Source organism: Hemiscyllium ocellatum, chromosome 31 (genome assembly GCF_020745735.1).
Source record: "Hemiscyllium ocellatum isolate sHemOce1 chromosome 31, sHemOce1.pat.X.cur, whole genome shotgun sequence".
Classification (NCBI taxonomy): Eukaryota; Metazoa; Chordata; class Chondrichthyes; order Orectolobiformes; family Hemiscylliidae; genus Hemiscyllium; species Hemiscyllium ocellatum.
In genome coordinates this window covers 42,779,896-42,804,309 of record NC_083431.1, presented here as the reverse complement: position 1 = coordinate 42,804,309, position 24,414 = coordinate 42,779,896, and the positions used below count along the sequence as shown (strand labels likewise).

The following is a 24,414-nucleotide window of genomic DNA, read 5'->3' as shown; positions in this document are numbered from 1 at the left end:
CTTTACTACCTCAGTGAGAGTTCCTGTGTTATGTTATGACCACACTTATTGGTTAATTGCTCCACATTGTTGTCCCAGTATATTCTAGGTGTGGTTGGTCTTTTCGGAACAGGAAGAAAGCATTTTTTTTCAAGTTTCAAACATCCTATTTCCGGTATGCCCAACATTTCCTAGAACTTGCTGCTTTCATTGTAATACAATGTAATAGCTGACTGCTCCTCCCTACCCATTTCACCTTGGAGAACTCTCCATTTTCCACCATCTGTGTCATATCAGTCCTCAGTCTTTTTCTCATTGAGTGTACGTTATTCCACAATATATTATCAACAAATGATCTGTCTGCATCTCACGCAGTTCTTACTGAGAGGTGCCAAACTCTCGAGCCATCATTCGGCCATATACACATTTATTTGACTTCAAGTATCCCACTGCATTTAGTGTCTCTTTTAGAGGATGAAGAAAGACTTCGACGGATCTCCTTGCAAAAATGCAACTTCAGTAACAATTGATCTCCACTCCCAAACATTTTTTGCTAACAAAGCCAAACAAATTAACAATTGCTTTTCCTTCCATTGCTGAATCTCCCCTTGTATCTTGATAGTGTATTTTTTCTTCAAAACATCTTGCCATTAATTTTGCTTTTGTCTTAATTGTCTCATCAGAGACATTTTTCTTGGAGCATGTTCACCGAAGTGATAAAGCCTTTTGTCCCTTTTATGGCATGTCTCTCTACAGCTCCGTTCTCTCCAGCAGTATAGTTATTATTTGCCATCTTTTATTAACTTGCCTTCTCATTTGTTTATGGCCATTTATGTTTCTCCACCTCCTGGGCTTATATCTCTGGTGGTATCTCTAGTTTATACTGTCTTACTCGTCTCTTTAAACTCTGCCCTTTGCCCTGTCTTCTACCTCTTTCTGAACTGCAACTGTGTCCCAGATGCAATGTTTGAGCTTACACTGTTTTCTTCCCTTCCTTCTTTGTACTTCATAAAAACTGAAGAACGAAGCTGGGTAGGCAATTCAGTCTCTTGAGACAGCTCTGTCATTTACTATGATCATGGCTAAACAGGGACGACCAATGGGCTGAAGGTTTGCGCAGAGTGGGGACGGCCAGCTAGCTGGAGATCCGAGTGGACTGGATGGTTGTTGAATTGGGAACTGGTGCAGGTGGTCAGTGGCCTGCGACCCCAAGCAGTCCACACATGGAAACCCCCTGTGCTGACCTTCTGAAAGACTGTAATGTTAATCTTTCTAACTTTATTCTCAATTTGGTAAATTATACTATGAACAACTTGAAGTAATGTTACATTTTTCTTTTTAATTCTATATTTTGTATTTAAGATCTGTATCTAGGTACTATAATCTAAAATGACACCAAATGGGGTAACATTGTAAATTTTTCACTGTACTCCTGTATTTCCGTACTTGAGTATGCATGACAGTAAAAGGTATTCTTCTGTTCTTCTTCAATCTCATTTTGACCTCAACTCCATTTTTCCACCCACTCTCATTAACCCTTCAACCCCAAACTTATTCAAAATCTGTCTATCTTGTCCTTAAATTTACTAAATGTCCTGGAATCACTGCATTCTGGGTAGTGAATTCTACAGATGCAAGATTCTTTAAAAGAAGTAATTTCTCCTCATTTCAGTTTTAAATCTGCTCACCCTGATCCTTAAACTATGATCTTCTGTTCCAGATTACCCTACATTAGGAAACATCTTTTCTACATCTATTTTATCAATTCCTTTTAGCATCATGTATACCTGATTTAGATCTTCCCTCATTCTAAACTCCAGAGAATGTAGGCCTAAACTGTGTAATCTCTCTTCAAATAACAAACCTCTGATCCCTGGAATCAATCTAGTGGACCTCCTCTGAATTGCCTCCAGTACATCCCCCTCTTTAACTAAAGGCACCAAACTTGTACGCAGTCTCAACAGTGCCTTGTACAGTTGTTGCACTGTTTCCCCATGTTATTCCTTTAGCAATAAATGATAAAATTCCAATTGCCTTCCTTATTACCTGCTCAACCTGCATATTAGCTTGCTATGATTCATGTACGAGGATACCTCAGTTTCTGTCCATTTATATAAAAAGTTTTTTTTGTTCCACTGACCAAAATAGATAACCTCACACATATCCAAGTTAATCCTATCTGCCGTACTTCAGTCCATTTACCTGAACTAACCAATTCTTATTTCTTCATTGCAACTTCACCTGTTTTAGTGTCATTTGCAAATTTGGCTACAATACTTTCGATCTCCATATCTGTGCCAATAACAGATCGGAAATAGTTTGGGCTTGAGGACTGAACCCTTTTGCACCTGTGAGATATTATGTTGTAGATTATCTTTACTAACTCACTTACCAGCTCGCTATATTAATTAATACTGGGTTCCCGTTCATTCATTCATAACTCTTGTGAAGCCGTTTACAAGAATCCGGTTTCATTCATTCCTTTGTAAAACCGTGTTTTGTAGTATATTTTACTATTAGAATATAGACTAAAGTTAAAACATCCCTTTCAACCCATTCACCTTCCTCCCTAAAATCAGGCCTATTTCTATATCAAAAACTACCTCTGAATAGGTGTCAATATCGTAAACAGTACCACCTTCCTCAAGTTCCCACAAAACATTTATAATATCAGGGGAATGAGGAGGAAATTACTTGGTTAAACTGACAGACAGCATCAGGGTCTCAGGCAATTCCATCCTCTGGTGACTGTTTGTGTGGAATTTGCACGTTCTCCCCTTGTCTGTGTGGGTTTCCTCCCACAGTCCAAAGATGTGCAGATTAGGTGAATTGGCCATGCAAAAATTATCCATAGTGTTCAGGGATGTGTAGATTAGGTGCATTATTCATGGGAAATATCAGGTTATAGGTTTAGGGGATGGGTTTGGGAGGGATACTCTTCGGAGGGTCAGTGTGGTCTTGTATGGCCAAAAGGCTGTTTCCACACTGTCGGGATTCTATGTTCTATTAATCTGCCCTTACCAACCGTCTCTCGGACCTGAGTATATTACAGAACACCAGTTTCCCCAATTGCTATGTACTAGCTGAATACCTTTTAACAGGGCCACTAGCCCCTTAATTGTCAAAATAGGGCTTTCTTGAAACTGCATGAATGAATGAAACTCTCATTGGCAAATACTAAACAAATGTCACAACTCCGTTGCAGTAATCAGTTTAATACTCTTTATTCTTTTATTAAGTACAGGTATAATTTCTAATTTTTTAGAGCATATCGGCCTCGTATTTTGACCAACATTTACTAACTTAAAAGGCAAAAGGACTAACACCTCTTAATTATGCAAGCAGGCTGGACAGACACTCTTCATCTCATCAGAAGTAACAGCCACCATTTAAAAGATGTTTAACCCATCTGTATCCCCAGAACAGAAGTCCCTCAACTCTTTGTAGTTATTACAATGTAACACCATAGTGATGGAATTTTAATATGTGTAAGAATTCTGTATAAAGAGGCTCCTGTAAGAACTGTATTTCAGGATTCCAGCCCCGCCTCGAACTTGTCCTACTCCAGTCGCTGAATAAAGAGGCTATTTTCGTCACCCACCGATTTCGATAATTATTTAAACACGATCCCATACACCCCACTAGTTACATCTTGACAACCAGCAAAGGATCCATTTATCCCTACACTCTGCTTTCTGTTATTTAGTCAGTCCTCTACACAAGTTAATAAATTATTTCTAACCCAATGGGCCTTGCCTCCTGCCTGTCATCCTTAGATATTTGGATCTTTACATTTATCCTTATTTACATATCTGTACATTTTCCAATGCCTTTCCCTGCAATACTTAAAAGTCATATTCTTCCATTAACATGTACTTTCTGGAAAATATTTGACTTTAAGACCACTTTTGGAAGTTGTCCCTTGGGACTAATGGTCACCTATTGACCATTAGAACTGATTTATCCAGCATCTGATAAACTGTCAATTGTGCCTGTTTGCAGCATTTGGGTAGAAGAGGTACTTGACTCCTCATTATTTTCTGTCACTCCTTTAGAATCTGTGAATTGGTAATCATACCAGGCATTCATGTACACCTGAACAGTACAATTACTTCTGTTTTATTCACCAATAACCTTCAAGGGGCCTCTCTGTTCTTTAAGATCGCCTCTTTTACAATTAACCATATCTTCCTGATTGCAGTCAGTTTATGATGGCCTCACTAAGTTCTTTCTGAGACTTTGGCTTTAATGAGGGTCATTCTGCCTATGTGGAGAAAGTGATGACTGCTGATGCTGGACATCAGAGTCTAGAGTGTGGTGCTGGAAAAGTATAGCAGCTCAGGCAACACCCGAGGAGCAGGAGAATCAGTTGTAGAGGGAGGAGGAGAACACCTTCAAGGTAGGTCACCTCATTCCCGGCATCTTCCCCTGCCAGTGCGCCCATACCTCCCTCCTCACCTCCATCGAAGGCCCCCAAGATCTGACAGAAAATTTACCTGTACCTCCACAAATATCATCTACTGTATCCGTTGTAGCCGATGTGGTCTCCTCTACACTGGGGAGACAGGACGCTAACTTTCAGATCGTTTCAGAGAACATTTCTGGGACACCTGCACCAACCAACCCCACTGCTCCGTGGCTGAACACATCAAATACCCCTCCCACTGCACCAAGGACATACAGGTCTTGGGCCTCCTCCCTCGCCAAACCACTTAACACCTGGAGGGAGAACACCTCATCTTCCTCTTGGGACCCTGCAACCACATGGGATTAATGTGGATTTCACCAGTTTCCTCATTTCCTCTTCCCTGACCTTATTCCAGCCCCAAGCCTCCAACTCGGCACTGCCCTCATGACCTGGCCATTGTCTTTCCCATCTATCTGCTCCAACCTCCTCTCCGACCTATCACCTTCTCCCCCACCTTCATCTACCTATTGCATTCCCAACTACCTCCCCCACCCATTTATTTCTTAGCACCCCCCCAGCCCACAAGCCATATTCCTGATGAAGGACTTTTGCCCAAAATGTCGATTCTCCTGCTCCTCGGCTGCTGCCTGAGCTGTTATGCCTTTCCAGCGCCACACTTTCTGCTTACATGCAGTACAAGATCTCTGAAGAAGTAGAACTTACTCTAGTCATTTCCCAAGCTGGGATTTGGTTAATTATTACTGATGGAATTTAGGATTTTGACCAAACCCTCAATTGAGCTATTTTCACCCATCATTTCCACCAAATTCTGAGCATGTACAATCCACACTGGTACAAATGGTAATTTGCAGTTTAGTTGATGTGATAAAATTTTATGGACCACTTGACTACTGGTTCATTTCACATGCCCCATTGCTGAAAGGTCTTACTGCTTCGACCATACCTTGCTGCCTCTTTGGTAAAGCAGTAACCCGGGTCCACATTGTAACTTCGTTCTTACAGTGGCCATCAGGCTCATTTTAAGATGACAGGGTGGATGATCATGTCACAAAACTTTTCTGTTTTGATTCAGTCATTCTCTGCTACATTCCAAATGTTACATTTCAAATGATAGCTGAATTCAAGTCACACTTCCATGCAATAGCTTTATTACAGTTAGTCACACTTAGTAAAACTCTGAACGCAGTGGTCGCTGCCACCTCACATTTATACAACAGGCTCAAACCCCATTCACCCTTATTTAATATATCCATCACTTCTCTGATTCTATTAGGTCTTGGACATTTCTTCAGACCATATTAGATGATAACAAGGTTGTGGTTAGTATCGCTGTGACATTAAGTGAGAGTCATGAATTTTCATGAGATAACTTGAGATATTTGAATTGCTGAAGTCTGATACTTGGAAGTTTGAAGGTTGTCATAACCATTTTTAGACACGTGTTAATATGCAAAAAGATTTTCCAAAATTTGAAGTCTTGATTTATCCTAGTATGCTTTGTTTCACTACGCAATTGTCTTCAATTTAACTTCTAATCTTTGCAACCTGTGATTTTTAGTGTGTTACTGATGTAGTTGAAATAGTGTTAAGTTCTGAGGTTTGATATGTTTTTGTAAATTAAGAAATGATGCTAAATCAAAAATTTCAGAACCAAATAATCCACTAACTACTTTTCCTATCTTCTCTCTCTGCTGAAAGCTTTTGATTACTTTCCCTAATAATATAATTCCTTGGTGTGCTGGTCACACAGTTTTAAGAGATGAAAAGTAATATTGCAGATTCTGGAAATTTGAGATAAAATGAAGGAAATATGTAATAGTCTGTGTTCATCTGAAACATGGTTAAATGTTTTTGAACAACAACCTCAACCTGCATTTATATAACTTCTTTAAGGCAGTAAAGTGTCCCTGAATGGGAACGTATCAGACAAAATTTCCTACCACATAAAACTACATTCGGATAGGTGTCCAAGGCAGAGTTTTAACGAGTGACTTGAAGGAGGGTAGAGATGTTCAGGAAGTGAATTCCTGGCTTAGAGTCTGGGCTTGTGAAGATTTGGCCTAAATTGAGGTTGCTAAAAGACCAAATTGGTTGAGTATTGACTGTGCATGCTGTTTGTTCAACCTTTTCTATCAAGTTCTTTGGATTAAGCTGCTAATTTTGTCCTCAGCTGAATAAAAGGAGCCTGCTATGGTCACTTTAAGGGGGTTTTGTGGTGCAGTTGTTATGTGCCAGCCTCAGAAACAGGAGGCTCAGACTTAAGTATTGCCTGCTCTGAAAGTGTACAATAACATATCTGATCACATTAATTTGAAAAGATTTGAATATGAGCATGGCAGAATTACCTTGCTTGGAATTTCCACAAGGTTAATGTTTCAGTGGTTCCAATAATATTCCATTGCCCTTCACCGTAATACTCTACTGTACAATTAGTTTGTTCGGAATGTCTGCAATTAAATAGACCGTCCTTCCATTTTTGTCTATGTTTTCATATCTTTCTCTCCTCGGAGTGCTGACTTTTGCTGGTGTTTGCTTTCATGGTTACTAGCACACGTTCAGTACCATGTAGAAGCGACCATTCTTTATCTATGAGCAGAGACCTTAGGTTTCTCACTATTTATAAAACAAAAAATTTGTTGAATGTGTGATTTGCTGCTTGGCCAACTTTAATTGCCCATTGCTCATTGTTTTTCAGAAGGTGGTGGTGAGCTGCATTCTTGAACTGTCACGAGTGAGTGCTGTTAGAAGGGGGTTCCAGGATCTTGATGCAGTGACAGTGAAGTAACAGTCATATATTGCTAAGTCAGGTGTAGAGCTTGAAGGGGAATATGCAATTAACGCTTTCCCATTTACCTATTTCTCCCAATCGTTTAGTTTGCAAGGTGCCTTTGGTAATTCATTGATAAGTGAGCTGCTATCGCTGTCAGAATTTGAAACCTGCTTGGATCAACTCATTAGTAAGTAATTTGACAATCGTAGCAGTGTAGTCCAGATTGTCCCTCTCCTAGCATGATGTTTTTTTAATTTCATTTTGTGGGATGTGGGCGTCACTGGCTGGCTATCATTTATTGCCCGTCCCTAGTTGCCCTTGAGAAGGTGATGGTGAGCTGCCTTCTTGAACCATTTCAGTCCAACTAATGTGGGTTGACCCACAATGCCTTTAGAAAGGGAATTTCGGTATTTGGATCCAGTGACAGTGAAGGAACGCTGATAATATTTCCAAGTCAGGATGGTGAATGGGTTGGAGGGGAACGTGAAAGTGGTGGTGGTATTCCCTTGTCCTTCTAGATGGAAGTGATTGTGAGTTTGGAAGGTGCTGTCTGAGGATCATTGGTCAATTTCTGCTGTGTACCTTGTAGGTAGTATACACTGATGCTACGGAGCGTCAGTGCTGGCGGGAGTGGATACTTGTGGATACAGTGCCAATCAAGTGGGCTTCTTTGTCCTGGATGGTGTCAAGCTTCTTGATTGTTGTTGGAGCTGCACCCATCCAGGCAAGTGGGGAATATTCCATCACAGTCCTGACTTGTGCCTTGTAGATGGTAGACATGTTTTTGGGAGTCAGGAGGTGAGTCACTCGCTAGATTATTCCTAACTGCTGACCTGCTCTTGCAGTCACTGTGTTTATATGATGAATCCAATTGAGTTTCTGGTTAGTGATCACTCCTAGGATGTTGATAGTGGGAGATTCTGTGCTGGTAACACTATTCAATGTCAAGGGATAGTGGTTAAATTATCTCTTTTTGGTAATGGTCATAGCCTGGCATTTGTGTGGTGCAAATGTAACTTGTCACTTGTCAGCCCAAGCTTTGTCAATGTTTGAACCAAGTCTGTAATGAGGTAAGGAGCTGATTGACCCTGGCAGAACCCAATCTGGGCGTCACTGAGCAGGTTGATGCTGAGCGGGAGCTGCTTGATAGCACTGTTGATGACCCCTTCTGTCACTTTACTGATGATGGAGAGTAGAGTGATGGGGAGTCATTGACCGAGTTGGATTTGTCCTGCTTTCCATGTATCGGACATATTCTGGCAACTTTTCACATTATTGCAAATATAGCAGTGTTGTAATTGTACTAGAACAGCTTGGCTATGGGAGCGGCAAGTCTTCAGTACTATTGTCAGTATGTCATCAGGATCCGTAGCCTTCGCAGTATCCAGTGCCTCTCAGCTGCTACTTTTTATCATGTGGAGTGAATTGAATTGGTTGAAGGCCTAATTTTGTATCTGTGATGCTTGGGACCACTGGAAAAAGCCGAGATGGATCATCTATTCGGCACTTCTGGCTGAAGATTACTGCAAAAGCTTCAGCCTTATCTTTTGCGCTGATATACTGGGCTCGTCCTCCATTGCGGATGGAGGTTTTTGGAGAGCTGCCTCCCCCAGTGAGTTGTTTAATCCTCCACCACTATTCACAATTGGATGTGTCAGGACTACAGAGCTGAGATCTGATCTGTTGGCTGTGGGATTGCTTAGCTCTGTCTAGCAGTTGCTGCTTATGCTGTTTGGTGTGCAAGTAGACCTGTTGGTGACTTAACCACGTTGGTACCTCATAGTGTACGTGGAGTTGTACAACATGGAAATACAACCTTCAGTCCAACTCGTCCATGACAGCCAGATGTCCGAAATAAATCAAGATCCATTTGCCAGCATTTGGCCCATATTCCTCTAAACCTTTTCTATTCATATACTTCATGTATCCATCCAGATGCCTTTTAAATATTGTAATTGTACCAGCCTCCTCCACTTCCTCTGGCAGATTGTTCCATATACTTTTAGATCTTTCTCCTCTCACTTAAACCTATGCCCTGTAGTTTTAGGCTCCTCCACTCCTTGGGAAAAGACTCTACTGGAGGCCTGTGAGCAGTGGAGTACCGCAAGGATCGGTGCTGGGCCTTTCATCATTTGTATAAATGATTTGGATGTGAGCATAAGAGGCATAATTAGTAAGTTTGCAAATGACACCAAAATTGGAGGTGTAGTGGACAGCGAAGAAGGTTACCTCACAATACAACGAGATCTTGATCAGATGGGCCAGTGAGCTGAGGAGTGGCAGATGGAATTTAATTTAGATAAATGTGAGGTGCTGCATTTTGGGAAAGCAAATCTTAGCAGGAATTATGCACTTAATGGTCAGGTCCTAGTGAGTGTTGCTGAAAAAGAGATCATCTCTGCAAGGTCTGTCCTGCCCATTAGACAGGATGTATCCAGTGATGGTGATGGTGTTGATGATGTTTGGGACATTGTCTGTTAGGCATGATTCCATTAGTATGACTGTCAGGTCTCCTAATTTTGGCACTAGCCCCCAGATGTGAGTGAGGAGAACCCAACAGAGTTGATGGGGGTGTTTCTGCCATTGCCTTTTCTGGCGTCTAGGTTGATGCCAGGTGACCTGGCTGGTCTAATTTGTTTTGAGACTTTATAGCAATTGGTACAACTGAATGGCTTTGCTCGGCCATTTTCGAAGGCAGTTGAGAATCAACTACATTGTTGTGGGTCTAGAGTCACACGTCAGCCCGATCACACCTGGTTAGAATGGCAGATTTCCTTCCCTGAAGGACATTAGTGAACCAGATGGGGTTTTCCAACAATTGGCAAATGATTTCATGGCCAGCAGTAGATTCTTATTTCCAGCTTTTTAAATTGAATTCCAATTCCACCATCTGTCATGGCGGGATTTGAACCTGGGTTCCCAGAACACTATCTGGATTAATTGTCTAACAATATACCACTAGGCCATTGCCTTCCTGATGTTTCCCAGTATTCAACTTATAGAAAGCTTCAGTAAATTGCAATTGAGAGGAAGAAAGCTCATTGATTCCTTCTTCCCTATGACAGCAAGTCAACTAGCCTGGCTGACATGTTAACTCAACATGGCCTAAGATGGAACAAAAACTTAAAGCCTCACGAAATACTCAAAGTCCAGCAGCATCGATAGAGAGATACGCAGAGTTAACTTTTTAGATCTGTTACCTTTTGTCAGAAATGAGTCCTTGGAAAACACAGTGATCTTCTCGTGACTACTAATAACTATTTGAGATGCAGGCTCTGTTCTCTGTCTCTGCATATTGTTACAAGCTTTTTTTTGAATGTGTTCACACATTTGTAAAGGATCATAATTTCTGTTTTTGTTTTCTTTCCTACCAAGGGTCACTTAAGTGAAGGTTACGGGAGACTGAGCTGTATCTACCTCAAACTATTAATAACAAAGATGGAATTCCACAGTAAAGTAAGTAACCTCTCTGGCCTTATTTCCTTACTTTTGGTAAGGTTATTTCCTTAATTGTTTCAGACAGGGATATAACTGAAGAATTAGTTTTCATTGTGAATAGCCTGTGTTATTTGAATATCATGTTAATGTGGCATTCCGGCATGGGAAACTATTTTAGCAAAGTTAAGAGTGTGGTGGGAAGAATATCTTTATTTTGCATGTCGGAGCGAATAAAAGGAACTTGGACTTGGAACGTTACAGTGCAGTACAGAACCTTCGGCCCTCATTGTGGCAGCAACTTGGGAACACGTTTCATTCCGGGGGTTTTTTAAGCAAGTTAATGATTTAGGAAGTTTAGTCAAAATTACAGAATTGATGAAACCCTAAAGAGCAGAAAGGAAGAGGCCTTTCAGGCCTTTGGGTCAGCACCAGCCTTCTGAAGACCCACCCAGGTGCCATCTCCCCTGCCGAGCCCTTCGTGATTTTATACACTTCTATCGGGTCCCTCTCAATATCGGCTGCTCCCAAGGGGAAAAAAAACAATCTTTCCAGATAGCTCGAAGCCTCAAGGCCAGGCAGTTTCCTTGTAAACTCCTCTGCAGCCTCTCTAGTGCAATCCCATATTTACAATGCAGTCATCGGAACTGTATACATTACTCCTGTTGCGGCCTAACTGGCATTTTATATAGCTCCAACATAACCTCCCTGCCCATGTATTCTGCGCATGAACTAATGAAGGCAAGTATCCTGTATGCCTCCTTAACCACCATTCATAAGATATCTCTTTGTGAAACTACTTTTCATACAGGAAGTTAGGGGGATGCAATGCTGAAGCAAACTGTTGCAATCTATGTGCAGTATTCTTGTATGTTCAAAGTTTGTGAGAAGATTTATAGCTCGGGTGCTCGTTGTTGTGGTTCTGTTCGCTGAGCTGGGAATTTGTGTTACAGATGTTTCGTCTCCTGTCTAGGTGACATTCTCAGTGCTTGGGAGCCTCCTGTGAAGCACTTCTGTGATGTTTCCTCCAGCATTTATAGTGATTTGTACCTGCCGCTTCCGGTTGTCAGTTCCAGCTGTCCGTTGCAGTGGTCAGTATATAGGGTCCAAGTCGATGTGCTTATTGATAGAATCTGTGGATGAGTGCCATGCCTCTAGGAATTCCCTGGCTATTCTGTTTGGCTTGCCCTATAATAGTAGTGTTGTCCCAGTCGAACTCCTGTTGCTTGTCATCTGAGTATGTGGCTACTAAGGATAGCTGGTCGTGTCGTTTCGTGGCTAGTTGGTGTTCATGGATGCGGATCATTAGCTGTCTTCCTGTTTGTCCTATGCAGTGTTTTGTGCAGACCTTGCATGGGATTTTGTACACAACATTGTTTTTTTTTCTCATGCTGGATATCGGGTCCTTCGTCCTGGTGAGTTGTTGTCTGAGAGTAGCTGTTGGTTTGTGTGCTGTTAAGAGTCCTGGTGGTCGTAGTCCTTTGGAACGAGCCACACTAGCATACATGAAGAGCATTTACGAACTGACAGCCAGACTACTGCGACCACTAGGACTCATAACAGCACATAAACCAACAGCCACTCTCAGACAACAGCTCACCAGAACGAAGGACTCGATACCCAGCATGAGCAAAACCAATGTAGTGTACAAAATCCCATGCAAGGACTGCACAAAACACTACACAGGACAAACAAGAAGACAGCTAATGATCTGCATCCATGAACACCAACTAGCCACGAAACGACATGACCAGCTATCCTTAGTAGCCACACACGCAGATGACAAGCAACATGAATTCGACTGGGACAACACTACTATTATAGCACGAGCCAAACCGAGAACAGCCAGGGAATTCCTAGAGGCATGGCACTCATCCACAAATTCAATCAATAAGCACATCGACCTGAGCCCAATGTACCGGCCACTGCAGCGGACATCTGGAACTGACAACCGGAAGTGGCAGGTACAAATCACTATAAATGCCGGAGGAAACATCACAGAAGCGCTTCACAGGAGGCTCCCAAGCACTGAGGATGTCACCTAGATAGGGGATGAGACGTCTGCACACAAATTCTCAGCTCGGCGAACAGAACCACAACATTCTTGTATGTTTTCTTTAGCTAATGCTGGAGCTCTTAAATTCGAACCCAAGGATGAAGGTAGAACACAAATCTACGAGCTCCACTGTTAAAGGGAAGGAATCTGACCAGCCAGCTTTAACCTTTTGAAACGAGACTCAACTCCATCAGTTCATGAGAGCCAAGAAAATGCCATCAGATCATTAAATATCAAGTTCTTTCCATTACGGAGGATGGTAGACAGTAGTGCATTTCCTTCACAGTATTTCATCAATGTTGATAGCTTGTCAATTCTTGCACTTGCATTTACTTTTGAAACACAGTTAAAGAAGTCTCTTGCTTTGCCCTTTCAGATTATTGAAGCACTGTCAAATCATAGACATTGTGTTTTTCTGTGGGAGATAGGGCAGCCAGCTTGAATGCTACACCTTCCCATAGTTAACTATTTCAACATCAAACCCGAAAGCCAGTGAGAAATCAAATAAGGGATTCAGCAGAGTTTACCAAGAGACCAATGAGAATGCAGAATTCATTATCATATTAAGTAATAGTCTTAATTTTACTTGAACCTTTTTTATTATTATGTATGACTTCTGCCACAAATATTGGTGCCATGGTGCAACGATTTAAAACTTTTCCCTGTCTGTTTCATGTGAAAGTACACATCACAATACATTTCTATATTCTATTCTATTGTATTCTATTCTATTCTATTCTGTTCTTCTATTCAAATTATATCGGTACATTTAAGGAGAAACCAGATAAACACTTCAGGGAGAAGGGAATTGTTACATCTCGTATTTTCTAATGAAAGTCCGTGTCCGCTGGTAGATTCTGATCCAACTTTGTTACAGCTTCACATTTTCTTTGCAGTGAGGCAGACAATCACTTCAGATTGTGTGCAGTTAAAACTTGGACACACCCCACCCAAAAACAACCTCGCTTTGATACAATTGGTCAGCAGCAACAATCCTCGTGTGATTGGCTCTCTGGTACAACATCTTAAAGAGATGGACAGGCTGGTGGTCCAGCCCCAGTCATGATGTTTTCACAGACTTCAGTGATGAGATAGCTGCTTCTATTGCCCGAAATCAGTTTGAATCTTCGCTTTTGGTGATTTGTTTTGTATATATGTGGATTTTAATTATCTTGGAATCTATGTCTATGACTATCTTAAAGATCAGCATGGCTGTCTCTTTAACTGTGTGGAGCCACATGTGATCAGGGAAAATTTTCATAAATATTTCTCCTCTGTATTTACTGAGTAGAGAGTCATGGATGCTAAGGAAATATGAGAAACAAGTGGGGATATTTTGGATTGCATCTATATTACCAGAGAGGAAGTGTTTGCAGCCTTCGATGATGGAAGTGAATTTGTGAATGATAAGTTTCAGGACATATATGAGCACTTAAATATTATTGTAATGCATACTGTTACAGAAGGTTCTTTCAGCAATACTGGTGTGAAAGAAACCATGTAATGATTGATGAGATGCTGTACATAATACTGGTAGATCAGCTGCTCTATACATGGCAATGCTCTGTCTTAGCTGTATGCTGTGCTGATGCATTGGCTTCTGCTTCTAGAAGTCACTGCCACACGAGGACCTGAGCAGTGTGCACAGTGGGGGGATGAAAGTTGGTGATTGGATATAGCCCATATCAATTCATAAAATAGAGTCATAGAATCTTTCCAGAGTGGAAGTAGGCCATTCAGCCAATCAAGTCCACGCCGCCCCTCCTAAGAGCATCCCACAGAGATACATCCTTCCTCACTCTATCCCTGTATAACCCTGAATTTCACATGGCTAACCTACCCAGCCTGAAATCCCTGGACACAATGGGCAATTTAGCATGGCCAATCCACTTACGCTGTAAGTGGAAGAAAACCTGCACAGACACAGGGAGAATGTGCAGATTCTACACACCCAGTCACCCGAGGCTGGAATTAAACCTGGGTCCTTGGTGCTGTGGTGCAGCAACATCAACCACTGAGTCACCTGTATTTGAGCCTTACAGTTAGAATACAGTTGGGGAATCCAAAATCACCTTCATACTGCATAACAGTCCTCTAGCAGTAGAAGGAATGACAAACAGGTCCAAGTGTGTTACATACTGGTAGAAAAATGTCAATTAAAGTTAAAGCATCAGGAAAAAAATAGAAGAAGGTTGAGACGTTGCATCAGTCTGCCTGGAGGAGATTTCAGATCTGGTGATATAATTGAATTTAAATGAGAAGACACATAAAATGGAAAGGGACAGGAAATGTTGGTTGGGTATGACGGGAAATGTTTCATACCACAACAATGGAACCAGACTATAAATACACATTCCCCATGAGTAATGGGGAATGAGTTATGAACTTTTGGACGCTGAGAACATGGGAAATAGGATTGATGACGATGTACCATCTACTTTGCATACCTATGAGTTCTACTGTTTGGAACCAGAGAGGCAGGACTCATGTTTAACAACTGTATGTTGATACACATACTGGTTATGAAGAATGTTAAAGAGTATGCTTATAGGATCATTTGCCAAAGTAAGTTCACAGCTGGTTTAGAGGACAGCAAAGTCAGGTGGCCATAACAATGGCATGTACAGTCCAGTTTATTGGAAAGTATAAAAACTATCCAAGATAAGGGACAAGTGAGAGCTATGCTTTGGAAGCGAGGGAATGAGACCGGAGAGCTAGAAAACTTAGTTCCAATATCGGTTTGGAGGATACTGCAGGAGAAAAAGATTATGTACAGTAGATCGGATTTCTAGCATATATCCTGAGAGGAGTAGTCCTGAGGATAGTGATGTGAGACAAGAGACTGGAGCTGGACAAAATTATCAGTAGCACATGCAATGGAGAGCCTTCTTAGACACCAGTTACCTGTCTGAGTCTTCATGATTGTGGTGTTTGTGACTACTCTTAGAATGGAAGATCGGATGATACAAGAGGCTAAGTTGTGAGGTTTATAGGCTGGAAAGCCATCAGACGATATTCTGAGTAAATGTTGTTGATAGAGGTCAACGTGCTTTGCCACACAGGCTTATCTGTATGGTGACAGTCCTGCCGGATGGGAACAATAAGGTCATGGATAGTTACATAGCAAATGAGGAATATCAAGGGGGAAGAGAGTTTAGCACAGACTCTTACAGCTGGCCAGGTGACTTTGAAAATGTCTGACCATTTTTACAATCTTTCCTTGGAAACATATCTCTAGAATATGAAAAGCTGCATTCCTTCAGGGTAATCTGGTTAAGTGGAAAGTAGTTTCACAGCACCACAAATAGTGTTGCAACCCCTACGAAAGCTCCAGAAATAGAGGGGAAACTGTGGAAGTTGGATGAATGTATTTAAGGGTTAAAAGTGATGGATGACTGACAGACAGAAGGCTGTTGACTTTTATAGGGTTGCCTTGATGGCCTTGTAGGATGATTTTGAGCAGCCCTGGGCATTCAAGCCCTTACTTTGCCTGCATGACCTTGATGGTGCCAATAATCTGGGCTAGCTGGCTGTAGGTTAACAGCAAGGACAGTGCCAGAGTCATAGTGTTGGGAGAATGATTACTGTTTTATTGAGAGAAGGAAGCAGATTTATGCTCCTTTGTACCTCTGCCAATCCCCATAGGTAACATCTCAGCAATCCTAGTAATGAGTTGGAGCACAGACTGATGGACTCCTGCGATGCCCTTGGAAGTTGGGTATTCTTGGCTCTGGTGGCAGCAGTTTGCCAGGGCATCACCAGCACCTTCTCAATCAGAAGAGATTGTGAGAAGAATAACTTCAGCCTTGCTGCTGCCCACACAGCCTCAGAAATAAGGACAGAATGTTACGATGTAGGAATGGGCTGGGTGGTCTACCATCCTGTAGCCGATCGTGATGCCATTCTAACCTAATCCAATCTGCCTGCATGGTCTGTATCCCTGTACTCTCTGCCTGTTCATATGTTTGTAATGTTGAGCAGTACCTTCTGCACCCATGACTGGTGCCTCTGCCAGTTAAAATGATGGCGTCTCCAGTTATGTAGCAACTTGTGCTACGAGAAAGAGGGAAGTGTCCCACTGAGCATGGTACAATGTCTTTGGATGATGTAGCATGGATGTGAGAGAACTGTGATTGTGATGATGCTGTGTCCTATATATGTGAGGATGAAGTGCAGCGATGAATATTTAGCTAGGTTGCAGTCAACAGAGCTTGTTGTAGATAGGTGATGGGGTGTGCTATGTTGAGCATGTATGAGCCAAATGGTACAGTTGGTAGGATATCGCATTTTGAAAGTGCATTCAGTGAGCTTGATCACATTTTTGAAATGATTGAGATTCTTTTGTATTTCCGGGCTGTCTGGTTGAATTGCTGAAGATTAATCACTCTGACTGACTGTGTCTTCACAGACTTTGTCTGGAGGCCCTTCTTGTTCCTGTTGGTAGATGGTTGTTCAGTCTGTGCTGTTTCACTAAATTTTGGAACTTGCTGTCTTCTATTTTGAGCATTCCAATCATTACCTTATTAATATCACCTCCTTAGTACTCCTACAGCAGTCCTACTCCTACCCCTGCAGCAATCAATTGCGCCTCCCATTTAATATCTGCAAGCCGTCCATAACCGCTGCGACAAACTTGAACTCGTGCTACCCTGTCAAGAGTTTTGTGCTCTCTGATCAGGCAAGCAGTCAGTCAACACACTTTTTGTGTGCTGTTCATAGAATTGCAGAGTCATCACAATGTGGAATGAGGTCATTCGGCCTATCAAGTCTGCACTAACCCTCTGAAGACCATCCCTGTAACCCCATAGTTACCAGGCTAACTCACTTAACCTACACATTCCTGGACACTGCAGGGCAATTTAGCATGGCCAATCCACCTAACTTGCACACCTTTGGACTGTAGGAGGAAACCAGAACACCCAGAGGAAACCCACTCACACTGTGAGAATGTGCAAACTCCACACAGACACCCAAGGCTGGAATTGAATCTGGGTGCCTGGCATTGAGAGTCAGCAGTGCTAATGACTCTGCCACCATATTATCATTTAAATTAGCAGTCAGTATTATGCTTGCTTGCTGCTTGCGTCAGAAACAATAAGAATGGACTAATTGTGCACTGCAGTCCTACTGCCTGTTTTAGGGCTAGTTTATTGAATTTTATAGCCAAAAATGTGTTGCTGGAAAAGTGTAGCAGGTCAGGCAGCATCCAAGGAGCAGGAGAATCGACATTTTGGGCATGAGCCCTTCAGCTCTGATCTCCAGCATCTGCAGTCCTCACTTTCTCCTGTTGAATTTTATAGTCAATATATTTTGCTAGAACTTGTTGGTTTCCTTACTTTGGATTAGATGACTGATATGGTGTGCTTCGGATGGCTTTTTGAAACCTCATCTCAGTAGTCACCCTCCATATCTGGGCTTGTGTGATGGCAAGTGGTTGTCACCAGCAAGTCTGATCCTGTCTTCATCCCAAAACAACACAAACACTCATTTCCATAGCAATGACTAGCTAGCAATCAGGAAAGTGACTACCAGCGGCTTCAAGACCATTTTGTAGAGCCCTCAAATCCTGCCTTGGTTGAGATTATCTAACTTTTAGCAGATGGAGGATTAAACCTACAATGTTATGGTCTGCACGGCTTGGTATCACGAGATGTTTTTATCCATTACTTCACTGGGACGGTTAGTGTATGTTGTCCAGAGGTCACAACTGGTTTTAGTCTTGTGTTGAATCGATCGGTGAAAATGTGCATGGTTAATAACTCTTTCAAATACCATTGTCTCCGTCACCTTCTGCGTAATAGATTATGAACAGTTCAACTGAAGGATATACTAGTACACACACAAACTAAGAATCGTAGTTTGAGAAAAGAACAGAAAATTCTGCTCAATGTTTTACAAAGATGGGACTTTCCAATTCGTTGTAGTATCAAAGCTGAGAATGGGCCTGTCATCCTGTGTTTTTGGCCCCATGAAGTTATAAATTTAAAATTTAAAAGACAGGCTTAATGTCCTGATAGAGATGCTTAACTGCTGAATCCTTATCAGAGCGCCCTAATTTTAAAATAAGAAATAACATAATGTATTGCCTTGTGTGATTTTGAGAACAACAATAGAGTGAGTGATTTAGGAGTGGACATTAAAACATTAATTTGCTACTGGATGTAGGTTTGCTTGCTGAGCTGGGAGGTTCATTTCCAGACGTTTCGTCACCCGACTAGGTAACATCTTCAGTGGGCCTCAGGTGAAGCAGTGTACATGATTCCTGCTTTCTATTTATATGTTTGGGTTTCTTTGAGTTGGTGATGTCATTTCCTGTTATTTTTCTCAGGGTGCAGAAGCTGGGGTCTAACTCAATGTGTTTGTTGATAGAGTTCAGGTTGGAATGCCATGCTTCTCTGAATTCTTGCGCGTGTCTCTGTTTGGCTTGTCCTAGGCTGGATGTGTTGTCCCAGTCAAAGTGGTGTCCATCCTTACCTGTATGTAAGGATACTAGAGAGAGAGGGTCATGTCATTTTGAGGCTAGTTGGTGCTCATGTATCCTGCTGGCTAGTTTTCTGCCTGTTTATCCAATGTGTTGTTTGTTACAGTTCTTGCATGGTATTTTGTAAGTGACATTAGTTTTGCTTGTTGTTTGTATAGGGTCTTTCAAGTTCATTAGTTGCTGTTTTTGTGTGTTGGTGGGTTTGTGGGCTACCATGATGCCAAGGGGTCTGGATATCTGGCAGTCATTTCTGAGATGTCTTTGACGTAGGGGAGAGTGGCTAGGGGTTCTGGACGTGTTTGATTGATTGAGTTTGTTGCTGAGAAATTGGTAGACTGTGTTTATTGGGTACCCATTCTTTTTGAATACACTGTCCAGGTGATTTTCCTCTGCTCTGTGTAGTTCTTCTGTGCTGCAGTGTGTGTTGGCTCATTGAAATAATGTTCTGATGTAGCTTTGTTTGTGGATGTTGGGATGATTGCTTCTGTAGTTCAATATTTGGTCCGTATGTGTTGTTTTCCTGTAGATGCTTCGATTTGAAGTTGCCCATTGGCTGTTTGCTTGACTGCGACATCAAGGAATGGCAGTTTGTTGTTGTTTTCCTACTCTTTCGTGCACTTTATGCCAATAAGGATATTATTGATGGTCTTGAAGGTTTCCTCTAATTTGTTTCATTTAGTGATGACAAAGGTGTCATCCACGGAGCGGACCCAAAGCTTGGGTTGGATAGTTGGCAGAGCTGTTCGAGTCTTTGCATTACTCTTAGGACAAGCCAAACAGAGACACGCATGAGAATTCCTAGAAGCATGGCATTCCAACTGGAACTCTATCACCAAACACATAGAGTTAGACTGCATCTACCTCCCCCTGAGAAAAAGAACAGGAAATGATATCACAGGAAGTAACATCACTAACCCAGAGAAACCTAATGGAATGAACCTCCCAGCTCAGCGAGCAAACTACATGCAGACCCTCAACCTGAGCTACAAATCTCAAACTCGCTATTGATCTGCTACTTCTGCTACCCAGCCACTTCTCTCTCAAAATATTGTACTTAAAATAAAACTCAGGACTGAATTCCATTTCAAATTTTGGAATGTGAGATTTGGACAATTCCCTTCCTTTGACATAGGACTTGACAGTGGTTTGCTGGCCAACTTTTGAATCCCCTTTCGTGTGGCAGAATCGATAATGGCCTGACAACACACAACCCAGTTGGCTGTTGGCAACAAATGTGGAGGAACCTCCTTGATTTCACCACAAATGCTAAGCATGAAGCTACAAGTTGGACACCATTCTTGTGTTATTTCACGGGACAGACATCCAAATTGCTTGCAAACTAATGATTTAGCATTTTTAAAAGATTTTGCAAAGTGTCAGAAAGTACTGTGAAGTATTTTAAAATTGTTCCAATGCATTCTTCAATTTACCCAAATGTCCTTGCATCCTTGAGGATCTGGGTGGGGGGCAGAGGAGTTGGTGACTTGTCCGCACAAAGTCTCCAACAGATATTGAAGACATTGAGCCAGTACCTCCAGATCTGCAGCACAGTAGTGAGTTGGCACAGAAGTTGTGAAGAGTGCAGACTCAGTGCCATACCCTCTGCCAATTTATACCCAGATTCTGCCCCACCACTGTGTCCAGTCACTCAAAACACACAGCATCCACTTGAGCATGTTTATTCAGTACCAGCCTTTATGCTGCCTCACCGGATTCCTCATCTGAGTTCCTTGCAGTAATACTCCTCCATAATCTTGCCCTCTGAATAATTGGCAACGGGATGATTCTTTACCTGTAACCTGGCTGCCAGTCACTTGTGTCTTTAAAAAAATCACTTTGTGCTGTTCCCAATTCCATGCATCCTCTCAGCTATGTGCAGCCCCTGGTATTCATGCTGGAATTTGAGATGTGACATAAGGGAGGAACGTGGAATCATCTGTTGTGTTCTCAATGAGGCCAAATACCACAGGCTGTGCAGCAGCACTACGATGTTGAGAGCCACCTCCTCAGTACAGGTCAGCAAATGCAGGCATTTTTGTTGTGGTTCTGTTCTACTGCTTCATGTTGTGTACCACCTTGTCTTGTAAGAGTAGTTGTGTGGGACTGAGTTTGGATAACATACCTGGTGTCACTAAATTCTGGAGTTATGCAGGTGTGATGCTGGGAATAGTGTATCAACATGTCTAATTATTACATGTGGATGAATACCAAGGAAGTGTTGTTGGCTGAGTAGTATGCATATGATGCATTAAAGAAGAGGGTAGGCTTGTATTATGGTGCAGATGTCATAAGAAGATGCATTCACTAACCTTGAGCACCTATGTGAGATCAACAGACACATGTAGCTGTGCACCCAGAATCTTAAGACATGAATCCTTTCCGTGCCACCATCTCCCACCCCTGTTTAAGGGTGATCCATGAGAGTTCCTGGCTGCTTTCTTGTGTCATCTAAAGAAGCACTGCAACAAATCATCAAAGCTCAGTAGGCAGCACCTTCCAAACCCATGACCTCAACAGCCAAGTTCAGCAGAAGGGTGGGAACATCACCATCAGCAAGTTTCCCTCCAAGTTATACATGATGCTAACTTGGAACAGTATCACTGTTCCTTTATAGTCACGGGGCAACATGCTGGAATGGTGGGCATACCGGCAGCACAATGGGTATGCAACAGTCACATGAATCGCAACAGTTCAAAAAAGCACCTTGCTGTTCTTAGGGCAATTAGAAATGGACAATAACTGCTGCCTAAGCCAGTGATACTGATTTCCTATGAATGGCCAAAAAACCCTACTGATACATCCAGTGCAACATCCACCCATCCTTCTGTACTAGTGTTCGTTTTGCCATAATTTAACCCAGTCATGTTGTTTATTATTGTTCCATTTTAAAAAAAGACAAACCTGCAGGTTGGCTAATACACTTGCTTTGCGCTCAACTTTGCCAGGTCTCCCTGAGAGTACAGAAGCTGCAAGTGGTGCTCAGATAAGACAGCAGTGCAGTGAGGCTGGTTTACCAAATTTGTGCCCATCATGATCTTAAGAGACATGGTCAGGTTATGAATCATGACCGCTTGTGTTTGAAAACAGGGCTATCCAATTTCTAGGTCATTACTTCAGTATATCTCACATCTTCTCTGGAGACTGTTTGCAGCACAAGAAATTGAAACGTTTATGCTGCTCTGCGCAGTACTTTTGCTGTTCTTTTTCTTAATAAAATGAGCTTTTTTTATTGATTTCACATGAAACTTAATTTATCACATTAAAGCACTAATTTTTGACTCTGCTGCAGTCTTGACCTGTATTGCACCTCCTGTTTTTACATTTTACAGTATACTTCTGTAAGATCCAAAACCTTTATCCAAAACATTTCAGCCTTTCAGAGATTCACTTTCTCAAATCAGTCCTGCTGGGCTAGGGTCCAAACATGTTTGGGCTCTTCCTGTTGCTCCCTCTGCTGCGAACCTTTTAATTCAAGATTAAACAAAGCTCATCCTGACAAGCACCACAGGTTTTAAGAGCCAACTGCTTGCTATGCCAAGTACTCTGATAGGAGTGCTAATTCATAAGATTTATCCCAGTGTTACTCATACTTTGTGAACTTGTGCTACTGAATTAACAAATGACAATATTGTAAGATCTCTAATTGGAGTTCTTGTAATGTTTTGTACTTTCCTTTTGTGCACACTTTGTTATTTCTATATAGTACATTTCTCTTTCTGGATCTTTAGTCTGCCTAAAATGTTTTTGCACCTTGGAATATCCAAGCCTGGTGAAGAATGTGGTTTACCAAATAAGTATTTCACTAAGATTAGAGTGCTTCCTTTCTAGTCTGATTTGATGATGAGTGAATTTGCTGCTGATATCTCAGCTAGACAGTGCTTTGTCATATATTACTTCAATATTTTACTTTGTACATGTTAGAAGTAAGGAAGGAAATAATCTTTTTATGGTTTCATAGAATCAATATCGCCATAGCCCAGAATCAGGCCATTTGGTCCCTCATTTCGATGGTGGCATTCCTAAGGAACATTCCACCTATCACTATCCACCAATCTCTGCACACATTCCTGACATTCCTCCTGTTCAATTATTGAACATTTCGAACATGTCGAAAATTTATGGCACGGAAGGAGGTCACTTTGCCATCATGTTTGTAACTGCCAACAAATGAACCACTCCACCTAATCTCATTTTCTAGCACTTGATGCACTCCCTTGAATTTATGGGACTTTAAGGCCATACCTAGACACTGCTTCAGTGATTTGAGGGTTTCTGACTCCATGCCTCTTTCAAACAGTGCGTTGCAGACCCCTACAATCCTTTGGGTGAAAAGGCTTTTCTTCCTGTCTGAATAGGAAAGGTTTGGAGGGATATAGGCCAAACACAGGAAAGTGGGACTAATTTAATTTGGAATATGGTTGGCTTGGACTAGTTGGACTGAAGAGTCTGTTTCCCTGCTGTATACAATTCCGTGATTCTGCAAGGCTGCTCAGTTCCATTTGCCTTACGGGTTTTTAAAGAAATGATAAACTGTTTTTTTGCAGCGGATTGAATACCCAATCCCTCAGATAGAGGATTTATACACAAAGCTGGGGGGGGGGGGGGGGCGGGTAGGGGTAGGTGTGGGGGGGGGGGGGGATATTGTGCTGTCCTGTCATTCACAAAACTGTACATGGGCTATGTGTACTTAAAATTGTGTATAAATGAGGATTCCCAGAAGTATGCTCCAATTGATACCATAAGGGTTTGTAGCAACTGTTGTGGTTCTGTTCGCCGAGCTGGGAATTTGTGTTGCAGATGTTTAGTCCCCTGTCTAGGTGACATCCTCAGTGCTTGGGAGCCTCCTGTGAAGCGCTTCTGTGATCTTTCCTCCGCCATTTGTAGTGGTTTGAATCTGCCACTTCTGGTTGTCAGTTCCAGCTGTCCGCTGCAGTGGTCGGTATATTGGGTCTAGGTCGTGCTTATTGATTGAATCTGTGAATCTCTTTAGTGAGGAAGAACCTACTGGACCTGTGCCTCACAACATACTTCACATTCAACAACCAAATATATGAACAAATCAACAGCACACCCATGGGCTCACCCATCTCTGGACTCATAGCAGAAGCAGAAATGCAAAGATTAGAACAAACAGTCTTACCGCAAATTCAACCCAAACGCTGGGTCAGATAGGTAGATGACACCTTTGTAATCATTAAAAACACAGAAATAGAGAACACGCACCGGATCATCAACGCCACGCTCACAGGAATCTGATTCACTAG

At 42.0% G+C, this 24,414-nt stretch overlaps 1 protein-coding gene across 3 annotated transcripts in view; it reads left to right on the top strand.

Annotated features, from left to right (window-relative positions):
- The window catches only part of hip1 (huntingtin interacting protein 1), a 351,738-nt gene that overhangs the window by 189,135 nt on the left and 138,189 nt on the right, over positions 1–24,414 (top strand). For all 3 annotated transcript variants that reach the window (XM_060847935.1, XM_060847937.1, XM_060847936.1), the window contains one exon: positions 10,554–10,634. In XM_060847935.1, coding sequence (XP_060703918.1) covers positions 10,554–10,634 — 81 coding nt within the window. The remainder of the gene's footprint in view (positions 1–10,553; positions 10,635–24,414) is intronic.